Source organism: Phyllobates terribilis, unplaced genomic scaffold (assembly GCF_046119375.1).
Source record: "Phyllobates terribilis strain yellow unplaced genomic scaffold, ASM4611937v1 Scaffold_8__6_contigs__length_399053987, whole genome shotgun sequence".
Classification (NCBI taxonomy): domain Eukaryota; kingdom Metazoa; phylum Chordata; class Amphibia; order Anura; family Dendrobatidae; genus Phyllobates; species Phyllobates terribilis.
Window position 1 is genome coordinate 84,216,250 of NW_027362768.1, and position 13,345 is coordinate 84,229,594.

At 44.5% G+C, this 13,345-nt stretch overlaps 1 protein-coding gene across 4 annotated transcripts in view; it reads left to right on the plus strand.

Annotated features, from left to right (window-relative positions):
• The first annotated feature begins 2,567 nt into the window (after window positions 1-2,567).
• The window catches only part of PBX1 (PBX homeobox 1), a 125,079-nt gene continuing 114,301 nt past the window's right edge, over window positions 2,568-13,345 (plus strand). For 2 of the 4 annotated variants that reach the window (XM_073643073.1, XM_073643074.1), the window contains exon 1: window positions 2,572-3,136. In XM_073643073.1, coding sequence (XP_073499174.1) covers window positions 2,946-3,136 — 191 coding nt within the window. In that variant the 5' untranslated portion in view covers window positions 2,572-2,945. Of the gene's footprint in view, window positions 3,137-8,152; window positions 8,222-13,345 lie in introns of all 4 variants that reach the window. The other 2 variants (XM_073643076.1, XM_073643075.1) reach the window with 2 other exon arrangements.

Below are 13,345 nucleotides of genomic sequence, written 5' to 3' on the forward strand. Positions count from 1 at the left end.
GCCTCCCGGGTGCTCGGTGCTGCTCCTCCCAGGTGCTCGGTGCTGTTTCTCCTGGGTGCACGGTGCTCTGCCTCCTGGGTGCTTGGTGTCGCTCCTCCCTGATGCTTGATGCTTTCCTCTTGGGTGCTTGGTGCTCTTCCTCCAGGTGCATGGTGCTCTTCCTCCTGGGTGCTCTGGATTCTGGGTGCTCCGGCTTCTGGGTGCTATGTGCTGCTACTCTTAGGTGCTCTTCCTCCTGGGTGCTCTGCCTCATGAGTGTTAGGTGTCGCTCCTCCCTAGGGGTCGATGCTGCTCCTCCTGGGTGCTCGGTGCTCTGCCTCCCGGGTGCTTGATGCTCTGTCTCCCGGGTGCTCTGCCTCCTGGGTGCTTGGTGCTCTGCCTCTTGGATGCTCGGTGCTCTTCCTCCTAGGTGCTGCTCCTCCCAGGTGCTCGGTGCTTTCCTCCTCTGTGCTCGGTGCTCTGCCTCCCGGGTGCTCGGTGCTCTGCCTCCTGGGTGCTTGGTGCTGCTCCTCCGGGATGCTCTTCCTCCTGGATGCTCTTCCTCCTGGGTGCCCGGTGCTCTGCCTCCTGGGTGCTCTTCCTTCTTGGTGTTCGGTGGTGCTCCTCCTGGGTGTTCTTCCTTCTGGGTGCTCAGTGCTGCTCCTCCTGGGTGCTCTTCCTCCTGGGTGCTCTTCCTCCTGGGTGCTCGGTGCTGTGCCTCCTGGGTGTTCTTCCTTCTGGGTGCTCGGTGGTGCTCCTCCTGGGTGTTCTTCCTTCTGGGTGCTTGATGCTGCTCCTTCTGGGTGCTCTTCCTCCTGGGTGCTCTGCCTCCTGGGTGCTCGGTGCTCTGCCTACTGGGTGCTTGGTGATGCTCATCCTGGATGCTCTTCCTCCTGGGTGCTCGGCCTCCTGGGTGCTTGGTGCTGCTCCTCCTGGATGCTCTTCCTCCTGGGTGCTCGGTGCTCTGCCTCCTGGGTGCTTGGTGCTGCTCCTCCTGGATGCTCTTCCTCCTGGGTGCTCTTCCTCCTGGGTGCCCCTCTCCTGGGTGCTCGGTGCTCTGCCTCCTGGGTGTTCTTCCTTCTGGGTGTTCGGTGGTGCTCCTCCTGGGTGTTCTTCCTTCTGGGTGCTTGGTGCTGCTCCTTCTGGATGCTCTTCCTCCCGGGTGCTCTTCCTCTTGGGTGCTTGGTGCTCTGCCTCCTGGGTGCTCTGTGCTCTGCCTCCTGGGTGTTCTTCCTCCTGGGTGCTTGATGCTCTGCCTCCTGGGTGTTCTTCCTCCTGGGTGCTCGTTGCTCTGCCTCCTGGGTGTTCTTCCTCCGGGGTGCTCGGTGCTCTGCCTCCTGGGTGCTCGGTGCTCTGCCTCCTGGGTGCTTGGTGCTGCTCCTCCTGGATGTTGTTCCTCCTGAATGCTCTTCCTCCTGGTGCTTGGTGCTGCTCCTCCTGGGTGTTCTTCCTTCTGGGTGCTTGGTGCTGCTCCTTCTGGGTGCACTTCCTCCTGGGTGCTCTGCCTCCTGGGTGCTCGGTGCTCTGCCTCCTGGGTGCTTGGTGCTCTTCCTCCTGGGTGTTCTTCCTCCTGGGTGCTCGGTGCTCTGCCTCCTGGGTGCTTGGTGATGCTCATCCTGGATGCTCTTCCTTCTGGGTCCTTGGTGCTGCTCCTCCTGGATGCCCTTCCTCCTGGGTGCTCGGTGCTCTGCCTCCTGGGTGTTCTTTCTTCTGGATGCTCGGTGGTTCTCCTCTTGGGTGTTCTTCCTTCTGGGTATTCCGTGGTGCTCCTCCTGGGTGTTCTTCCTTCTGGGTGCTCGGTGCTGCTCCTCCTTGGGTGTTCTTCCTTCTGGGTGCTCTGCCTGCTGGGTGTTCTTCCTCCTGGGTGCTTGGTGCTCTGCCTCCTGGGTGCTCGGTGTTCTTCCTCCTGGGTGCTTGGTGCTCTGCCTCCTGGGTGCTTGGTGCTCAACCTCCTGGGTGTTCTTCCTCCTGGGTGCTCGGTGCTCTGCCTCCTGGGTGCTTGGTGCTCTGCCTCCTGGGTGTTCTTCCTCCTGGGTGCTCGGTGCTCTGCCTCCTGGGTGTTCTTCCTCCTGGGTGCTCGGTGCTCTGCCTCCTGGGTGTTCTTCCTCCTGGGTGCTTGGTGCTCTGCCTCCTGGGTGTTCTTCCTCCTGGGTGCTCGGTGCTCTGCCTCCTGGGTGTTCTTCCTCCTGGGTGCCTGGTGCTGCTCCTCCTGGATGTTGTTCCTCCTGAATGCTCTTCCTCCTGGGTGCTCTGCCTCTTTGGTGCTGCTCCTCCTGGGTGCTCTTCCTCCTGGGTGCTTGGTGCTCTGCCTCCTGGGTATTCTTCCTCCTGGGTGCTTGTTGCTCTGCCTCCTGGGTGTTCTTCCTTCTGGGTGCTCTTTTTTATGGGTGCTTGGTGCTGCTCCTCCTGAGTGTTCTTCCTTCTGGGTGCTCGGTGCTTTCCTCTGGCTATCGCTGCCTTACTACTTTCACATTCTCCACCTCTGAACCTCAATGATTGACAGCTGGAAGGGAGGGGAGTGACCCGTGCAGCCGCCAATCACAATCTGTTGTGGGCGTGGCCTGGTGCCACCCGCAGCCAGTGAGCGCGCAGGGGGGGCGGGCCTTCGGTCTCCATTCTGTGCTGTGTGTCAGCTCTAGAGGAGAGAGGAGAGACACGGGAGGAGGGCGGAGGAGCGGAGACTGAGCCCCAAACAAAAGCAGGACACCGAGCTGCGAGGAAGTTCCCTGCTCCGGTCCAGACCCCACCCTCCGGGAGAGCGGCCGCTGCGGGCGCCCAGAGCCTCCTCTGCCTGGATCCTATTCTTCCTGGTCTGCTGGACTTGTCCGGATCTGGACGGATTCCTGCGCCCTGGGATTTACAGGAGGGAGCCACAACAAAGGCAGGAGAGAGGGAAGAACAATAAGAGTTCCCTGTGCGCTGCAGGGTGCACGGAGGGCGCTGCAGAGCGGGGCTTGCTCCTGGAGATGGATGATCAGCCCAGGCTAATGCACAGCCACCCTGGGGTGGGGATGCCGGGTCACCCCAGCCTGTCCCAGCACATGCAGGATGGCACCGGGGCTGCCGAGGGGGAGGGGGGCAGGAAGCAGGACATCGGGGATATATTACAGCAAATCATGACCATCACCGACCAGAGTCTGGACGAAGCGCAGGCCAGGTGAGCTCCGTGTGCATCCGTGTCTGTGTGTGCTAGGACGGCTCCAACATCTGGCCCCCCAGTCCTCCCACACTCCTCATCATACTGGGGACTGACATGGGGCCAAATGGTCCAATTCGGGTTTTTACATTGGCGCCAGTTGCACATCAGGAGTCTGCGACATTTGTCATTTTCCTAAACTTTTCTGGTGTGTTGTTGTTGTGTGCCATACACATCCATGTGCCACACTTACAGCAAGCACCCAAAAGTGACAAACCAGGCCCATGGTTACCAGCCCTGAGACATGTTCTGTAAGTGTCCCAGGCTGAGACTTTTTATCATACAGCTTTATTAATTTCAATTTCATGACCTGAAAATCTGCACATTGATAATTGCATTCTGTAATCCTGGCCCCAGAGCTGACAATCTACTGCTGACCTGGAGCGTACCACCTACAGGCACATAGCTCCCTATTGACCTATAGTAAATACTTCCATATGTCATTGGCTTGCAGGCAGCATGCAGACAGTGTGTGCTTACCTGCTAGGGACTGGAGGGAGTCTTTTTTTTTTATTCCCTGTATTTTATTTACAAGTGATGAGTTTAATAGGAATTTAGCAAAAAGATAAAAGTCTAACCTGACCCTTGTGCAGCTCAGATGTAGAATATATAGGGTGTCATAAAGTTTTAGTGCGCCAGTAGAAGGACCACTGAGGTCAAGTTTGCCGCCAGGCCTGTGTGTTATGTTCCATCAGAGTTAGGAGATGGCACACAATGTGAAGTGTACAGGGTGATAGCACTGCCAGGGTGTTATAGGGCATGTACAGCTACAATTTACAATACTTCTCACTTTGCCAGGTCACATTTTTAGACATATAACAAAGTGGTGCCTATACACCTGGCTTCATGCAATAATGGGTATGTTGCTTTTTTTTTAATTAGATTTTCTTCATCTTCAAACAAGTATTCTGTTTTTGCCAGAACTTGATGTTAAAAAAATGGCACCATACATTATGGCATGAACGCCATTTTTTGGAGGATCTCGCCCATGAGCTCCAATAACCTGTGTTTACTATACAGACTGCCATGTTATTGGCACCTATTTTATGGTGGCATTGATCAGAGTTATTAGAAAAAGGGGTTATCAAAATACCCAGTTATTACATCTGTTATTATGGTGGTGCAGGTGTATCCTGTATCCCTTCTCTAATTCTCTTATTTGCACACACATTTTGACAATATATTTCCCACCATCTTCCACTGCTAGGCCTGGCTCAGGTTCTGACTTTCTCCTCACTGGACCTGCTATATCCTATTTATACTATTCAATTATTCTCAGAATAGAAGAGAAAATATATATTTAAATTTTATAAAGGGTAGTCAATATGTTATTAATGTGTGAGTGCTGGTTCTATAGCATGGTGTTCTATAGCATGGTACAGTGTAATGTTGGCCACAACCGAAGGATAGTGTTGTTGTTACTACCTGAAGGATATTGTAAATATTATTACTTCCTCTGATACATTGTATCAGCAGCTCATTTCTACATGGTAACCAATCTGTCTCATATCAGTAGAAGCATAAAATCTACTCCTAACTAATCAATGTAGGAGGCTTTATCTGAGGTTTAGCAGAAATATAGTAACTTTTTATTACCAGCTGCTTTTTACAGGCAGATTGCAACAGGCAAAGCCTATGCTGCGGCCTATGATGCTACAACATATGCTGACTGGAGAGGGACTGCTCTTTCATTTTTCATCCTGGTGACTGCTGGTTGTGGACTATGTTGTCACTGGCAGCTAAGTTAATTCCCTCACTTGCTCCTGTGTTATTTGTTAGGTCTGAGCCGAGGTTGAAATGACACTAACACGAGAGCTCGGTATCGCTTTGTGAAGGAGCCATTAGGCTAGATAAAATGCAGGTTTTATGGGGAAATGTATTTTCTTATGGCAATGTGCGGGCTGACATTGGAAATAAATACATGGGTTAATCAGTATTTTTATGTATTTAGAGGGCACCTGAAGTTTATACCTGTAGTATATTCTATATTGCACAGTAAGGGTCTCTTTATATTCAGTAGTCGTATTTGTCATTTTTATTGCATGGCAGATAACAATTATTGTAATCTTTTTAATATAATTTGAGAATAAATAATTGGCTGAGTTTATATTTAGAACAAGAACTGGAAACTGTAGTTATTTCACTGTATAACATTATATATTATATTGTACTTGCAACAGTTAAAAAATATATTTATAGTGATGTGAACATTATACCTTGCTAAGACCAGATACAGTATTAATATGTAGGTTCTGAGATTATAAAATATACACCAGTGTATAAATCTAGTTCAGCTCCAGGGTATACTTTATCATATAGAACATATTACATCATGTAAAAAAACGTTTATAGTGGGAAATATAATAATTCAGTCTTTTTAAACGATGTTGATAATGGTGAACATAAACTTAATACATATTGAAAAATATTCAGGCTGAAGCCTTGATTCGGTGGTAAATCTAGGCCTCCTGTGACTTATATTCCTTCTATATTAGACACTTTTGGAAATGTCTTTCGTGTCGACAAAACAAATATGTAAATGTTGTTAATGTACGAATCGCAGTGTGCAGGCATAGTCTGTTGTAGAGTAGCGTTTCTGAGAATGCAAGCTTCAGGGCCGACCATGATGTGTATAAAATACTATCGCTGTTTGTAGTATATTGGATCTAAAGTGTGTTTAATGGTATTTTTCAGTATTTGTGCCCCTTTAAAATGTAACAAAAGGTTACATAATCTTCCCAATAGTATCGCTCTTTGTTTTCTAGTGAGTTGAGCGTCCATGAGTCTGTATGGGGCCCCTGTTACTATAATGTACACACTGTTTAGCAAGGCTGTAGGACTCCACATACGTCATAACGCCTCATCTATCACACTTGACATGACAGCACTGATGGTGATGATTTCTTGTCAGTAAACAGAAGGCTGCATATTTTTATCAAATCTAAGTGCATTATTATGATATAAAAGTACCGGTGTGTTATAGCTGACACTATAAACGGGGCAGTATAGAAATGATGTTCTTGATAACAGATCCTCTGTAGGACAGGTCGTCGGACACGTACACGTGTTTCTTCTAATGTTTTGGAGGAGAACTGTTCTATTTGCATAGTAGTTTATTAGCATCAGGTTTTGTATTTGTGCTAACCTTTAGTGGTTTATGGGCTATGGTGAATAGGGGACATAATGGTTTTACAGCTGAAGCAGTCTGCCATTGTCATGTGATGCATTGTATTTACCTCTGCACAGTGCAAATGAGAACCTTTCTAGTGCAATGAATGGCCATGAAAAATTGTGAACCCCAGATGAATGGAGGTACAGATCCTGGATACCTGGAGAAATGTGCAGCTTTTATATCTTTATTGATGTGCATATTTTAGCTGCCTTCAGATGGCTCTGCTATTTTGCTGTAACCATAGCTGTCTTTCATGCTTGTAGGCACAGAATCCTGTGTATATGTCCCTCTATGATTGCATTGGATGTAAACCTTTGCTGTTCTGAGATCACTTCTGTGGGATCCCCAATGATCAGCCTTGATGGATAAGGCAGCTGGACAGTGGCTACAGCTACCAGTCTCCTATGGAAGCCATTAGGTTGTACATACAATGGACACGTATGTCTGTGCTCTTCCATAAAATCCTATCTTTGCAGTCTGGGGTTGAGAACCCCACTCCATTATATCCATGTGATCCAATTTTACATTGTGCAGCAGTTCAGCGACCAGCTTGTATTAAAACAAAAAATGCATTTTCTTTTAAAGCACTTCTAGACATTTTATCAAAACCGTCTCAAAGAGTCTGTGATGGCGATGGCTTATGTAAAACCTTCTTTGCTTCCAGCCGTTCTGCTGGCATGGCCGGCAAAACTGCTCCCCTAAACATGACTGAATGGGGTGTATCGTATAGCGATACGATCACTCACCTCAGATTCATGGTCACACACTGCAGTTATGAAGACCCCCTTAAATGATCATTTTAGGGCGTCATGTATTTACAGCCTGCTTAGGTAAGAGATCCATTGTACTATTACATTTCTAGTAAACACAAACACAGGAAGTATATTATTTACATTCGGATAAGCGCTTGGTTACACTTAGCTGTCTATCTGAAGTCACATAGTGCGACTTTTTGTCTAATACCAGTCACGTGACCCTCCTTTTCACCCCCCCCCCACCGTTGCTTGTAGTGCAAGCACTCTGAGCAAACGCGTTGGTATGGAGAGCTGTGCTTGGTGAAGGCTCCAGCCTCGTATCCGTGTACTCTAGTAGATCCTGCAGGCTTCTCTGATAAATCTTCCGCTCACAAAGTTGCTTTATTTGATCTTGCACAAGTACAATGTGAATGCTTTCACTTGTAGGTAAGTACGTTGTAACCTTTCAACGCTAGAAGTGGCTTATTGTTCTTGTTTTATGTGGCCTATTACTTTTATTTTTATAAATATTGACTTGTGGTTTTTCCCTGTACTTATTGAGAAGGTCACAGTGGTGATCCTGCTGAGCTGGGACTCTCTTATACTTTATGTGCAGTAACTTAATTCTATACAGTGGTCCCATAATGTCAGCCAAGACTAAGTTGTAAAGTAGTAACATAGGATGTGTCTGGGGATCATGAAAAGCCTTACACCCAATCCTACATACCTGGTAACTCCTACTTGCTTGTGGTTGTAGAACCCTTACCTCCATGGTAAAGGTGGCCATACACGAAAGAGAGGGGTAACCCTGGTGGTAAATAAGACCGAATGGGTTGAAATAGTGTCATTGGGAGACGTAACCACCATATATGTGATACTGTTGGTTAATCCCGCTATTCCATTCTCACATCAATCTTAATATATACCTGCATATTTTGTGTGTGTTCTTTTCCTTTATATTTTGAGACACAACCTGTCTGTCCTGGTTATTTAAGCTGGTCATAGGGGGAAGATATATGTCACTCTCCCATTGGGGTTAAAGGATAAAACCTTGATTTTGTTTTGTTACAGAGAGAAAATCGCCAGCGATCATCAGTTGCCAAACCTCCCCTATATCTCCGCCTTGTTGACTCCCCAAGGGTAGGAAGTCAGATATTGGTGTTAACTTTGGTCACCCTTTCAGTTTCACACATTGAGTGATGTTAGGTTTTAAGGCTGTTTTTTTTTTTTACAATATTTGCTGTCCTATATGTATAGCATTTCTCCAGCACACATTATGTGACATATTTGACCACGTAACATTATTTCCAGTGCCAATTTGTTTTTTTTATCCCTGATAACACAATGCAGTATGTGGGTAAATGATGAGTTTGCTAATCAGATGGGTTTGTTTTCTAACCTTTTTACATTGGTTTTTATCCATGACCCCAGTTGGAGGTGACTCTTATTATAGAAAATCTATTGGCTGGTTTTCAGGAGACTGTGCGGCGAAATTCTCATTGAACACATTAAATATTCATTTGACATGGGAAGTTTATAGTGTTCAGATATAATAATACAAATATAGTAAGTACATTAGGAAAGGGTTCAGTTTTACATTGGCAGCTCCCAGGAGTGGAGCCTACTATACAATTTTTCATTAACCTGTATCTGGGCGGTAAAGTATTATTACTTTTGTGCTCAGCTGTACTGTGCTATGGGAATGCTCCATAAATTATCCTATTCTTAGTCTGCAAATAAGTGTATGCTGGCTGACCTCTTTTTGCATAATTTGGTGGTTCATCAATTTAGCAAGGCTTCCCCCTCTGATACAGAAATTATATCATAGATGCATGATTGCTGAGGTCCTGCTGCAGACACTCTCCATTATGGTCTGTAGAAGTTACAAAAACATCCTTCTTTCTAAACTGTACAACTGCTCCTTGATCTAGTATAAAATTGCTTTTCTGCCGCATGTGCATGTATTTCTACAAACACCATTTGGATGAGTGGGGCAGACATAGCAGTGTGTGAATATATCCTAACAGCAGAAAGTTGGGGAACACCATGTTGTACTATTACTAAGGTGTTAGCTATACATACATCTGAGACCCTGCTACAACTACCCAGATTGGAGTCAAAGGTGTTTCCCAGGCTTATATTGATGATTCCAGAATGTGGCACTCACCATCCATAAAAAGCCTTATATTATAAATCGCCATTAGAAATGCATAGCTGTGGAGCTAGCAGGATGCTTGGACTACAGCACAAGCACTTCTACATGACCTGTAGAAGCTCTTTTTACATTGCGAAACGGCCGTTTTCACTAGCTCCAAGGCAATGTCGGTGATTTATAATTTTTTCTATGGATGGTGAGTGCCCCTTTCCTCGATCTTATGGACTATTCACACTTATATTTACAAGTAGAGCACCACTGGTTCCACTAGCCAAAATATGAGACCTTCAATTTAAAAAGTCCTTTATTTTGTGACTGTACCAAGCTTGTACTTTTCTTTTTTTACTTAGGCCATCAATATCATCATCTGTGCTATCTTACTAAACGGAGTAGCTGAGTTGCAGTTCTCAGAGCTTTGCTGTTGTGGCTCGGTTCAGTTTACATCTGGCCTTCATTGTAGCTAAAAGCAGCTGGTCAGTGGCGTTGCTGGTTTTTGGACCCCCACCGATCTGATATCAATGATGCATTTTAATGGTCTATTTAGACCAGCCAATAATGAGCATTCATAGGTCGCTTTCGTCTATCGTCACTCCTAAGCATGCCGGCAATCACTGGACGAATGAGCAAAATGTTCGTCGGGTGTGATGATTTTATACTAACCTAAAAATCATCATTGGCAAAACGCCATGTGAACAGGTGATGTGCTGGCGGTGATCATGGTATTCTGTGCACACCAAATGATCTTATTAGCCATCGTTTTGTCCATCAACCTGTCTATAATCGACCCTTTTAAAGGAGTAATAAAGATAGGGCGTCAATTTCATAAGCCTTCGACAACTCTTTAAGTCTGAACCTAGCTTTTCAAGCCCTTGGATGCTGTGGTCAATACTTAACATGACAACTGTAGTTTTACAGAGAAGGGGCAGCCTCTGTAAGCCCATTAATGCCCCCACAGCGCGCTGGCAGGATGCCAGTGGGTTGCCATGGCAGCCTGGGGCATAACAATGACCAGACGCAGGATGTTTCATCTAAAATTATCAAAGTATTGCGGGGTACAGTCCCATAGTGGGCCTGAAGAAAATACGTTTATATAAAGTCACAGTATACAAACATAAATAAAACATCCTAAGTTAATAAAAACAACTCTCCCCCCCCCCCCCCCCCAAATATAATTTCTAATGATGTAATAATTCATGATAAATGTAAGGTTTTTGTGCCACATGGTAAACAACTTAAAATATGTTCCTTATCTACCACCTCCCAAAAACAAGGATACAAAAGTCATAAAAAATGTGCCCAAAAACGATACAATGTAATCTACAATTTGACTTGCAAAAATAAAGAAAACTCTCAAACTGCATAAAATAAAACAAGTGTTTTTGGCTCGTGCACAAAACATTTTGAGGGGGGAGGGGGTTTTGCAATAGTAGCGAAAAACAAAAAAAAATCTACACGATAAAAATCACAATGCTGGGCATAATCTTCACAGTGAGGATTTGTTGCTTTTTCTTTTTTTTTTTTAACAGCTGCATATTTTCCTGCTCAATAAGAAAATGCAGCATATTAAAGTTCCAGGTTTGTTTTTGTTTTTTGTTATCTCCCTTGCAGTAAATATGCGTTTTATTTATTTTTTATTTTTTTTTTTTTCCATAGACTACAATGAGTTGAGGAAAATCCGCTGATAAAAATTGCATATGCATTTTTATTGCGCCTCCGCAGTAAAACCGCTTGTAATCCGCACATGACTTTATCTATAGTTTTAACAAATCTAAGTAACGGAAAGTATCTAAAACAAAGCAATTTTAGTTAAAATAAAACAAAGGAGACAAAAACGCAAGTAACATAAGTTAGCTAATTACATTCTGATTTGCAACATCAAATGCAATACTTGACTTGAGAACCAAGCCTTAGGCCACGTTCAGTATTTGGTCAGTATTTTACATCAGTATTTGTAAGCTAAAACCAGGAGTGGGTGATAAATGCAGAAGTGGTGACGTGTTTCTATTATGCTTTCCCTCTGTTTCACTCCTGATTTTGGTTTAAGAATACTGAGGTAAAATATTGAACCTGTGAATGTGGCATGAGGTTGTGAAATGCTGTGTGCAGCCAAGGAAAATGGATGTGATTTCATGAAAACTCATGCTCATGTGTGTCTATGCTAGGTGTGTTGTTGTTTTTTCTTTATTCTCTAGGCTTTTTTGGGGAGCCTGAAAAACAGTTGCGTTTTTAAGTGCAGACTCGAAACTCTTCTGTTCTATAAAAACGTATAAAAGGCTGATTCATATCTGCAGCAAAATGCCTCAAATAAACGGGGAAAACCGCAAAAACCAGAGAAGATTGTTATTGTGTTAGACACCTGCAAAAAAAAAAAAAAAAAATGCAGCATTTTGCGTTACGTGTGAACATGGTCTTAGTGTTTATTTGCACTCTCTGATATTTCTGTTACCTCTCTAGGAGCAGTCTGGGATTCTACTATCCCTTGATGTTCCAGTTCTTAAGGTTTGGCATTTTGCAGTGCGGTATTTCCCGATTATTTATTGCCAAAGTAAAAGTCATTAGTTGTATTTAGGTGGATTTATAAGACACTGTAAAATCTTTCCTCTTCTAACATTTAAATAGATCCTGTATGTGAAGTTGTGAACTGCAGGGTAACACTCTTCCCTGTCTTGTTAGGCTAGTTAACCCTGTATCTCCTGGATGCACAGCGCTATAATTTATGTGCAGTTTGTCTTGTGGAGGTCTAATGGAAATGTGTGAGGTGCTAATAACCACTGTGTGATTAATGATGATTCCTCTCTGTGTGAGATTTCCCCCTGGTATCATCTGCCAATGTCCTGGGGCACACCGCATTGAAAATCGGAAGCACTCTCCATTCTGTATAACTTTCCCTTTTCTGCAGAATCCATCTGTCTTGGAGTGATTTTCTACCTCCCTTCTTTATTTATTAGCTGGTGAACAAGGAATCAAGTACAAAATACAGCATTTTCTCCATTATTTAATGACACGCAGTACTATTTTCTATTCTGGTAGTCAAACAAAAAACTTGACCCTCACATGTATAGTTGGAGTGCAGTAGGTATTCCTAACTACCATCTATGTATTGTCATGATCTTATTGTCCCTGTATAGGTATGCGAAATGATTTTACTTGTTTTTTTTTGTGTTTTTTTTTTTTTAGAACTTTTTATTATATATATTATCAAGTGTTTCATGTTATGAGACCAGACAGGTGTCGACAATTGTGAATTGGGCTTCTATAGAAGATATAGAACATGTCTAGTCCTCATTCAATAGTCTAAAATATTTCAGGTATTGAATGTGCCTAATACAAATTGCTTGGTCTGCATGAAGATGTGAATATATTAGAGTTGCATTATTATAAGCAGACATTGTACAGTGCTGCAGTAATTCCACCATTTCTTTAGATTGTCCTGTATTTCTTTGTTACAGGTGGCCACAATGTAGCTCTAGTATTGGGAGCCCAAGGGTGTACTTCATACATGTCAAACTCCTCCACATGGGCCAAATCTGGCCCGCGGGGTGGTTATATTTGGCCAGCGACACCAGAACCACCACCCCTATGTGGGCCATTATACTGTGTGGGGTCCATTATTCTGTATGGAGGAATATGTGGGGCCATTATACTGTTTGGATGAATGTGTGCGTTCATTATTCTGTATGGAGGACTTTGTGGGGCCCATTATACTGTATACTGGTTGGTCTGCGACTTTGTCCTAGTTTTTCATTTTGGCCCTCTGTGTGCTTTGAGTTTGACATCCTTGGTGTACATAGAGCAGAAGCAGCCTATCTGGCTGCTTAATGGGCTTTAGGATAGAGGCATTCCTTATTGAGTTCCTTATATTCATGGACAGTGAGAACCTGTGTAGTCCTGGTCCTTCTCTCCATACCAAGAATGAACATAATTGCCTGCTCAGCCAATCACTTTTTAAAGGGTTTGTATATTGATGACTTTTCCTTAGGCCAGGGTCACACGAAAAGATTCTCTCGTTCTAGAGTAGTGTCTCGATTCTGCTAATGACCCTCCAATCAAACTCTGATCTGAGTTTGCTTAGTTTAAACATAATTTGACCCAACTCTCTCGGCTGAGCG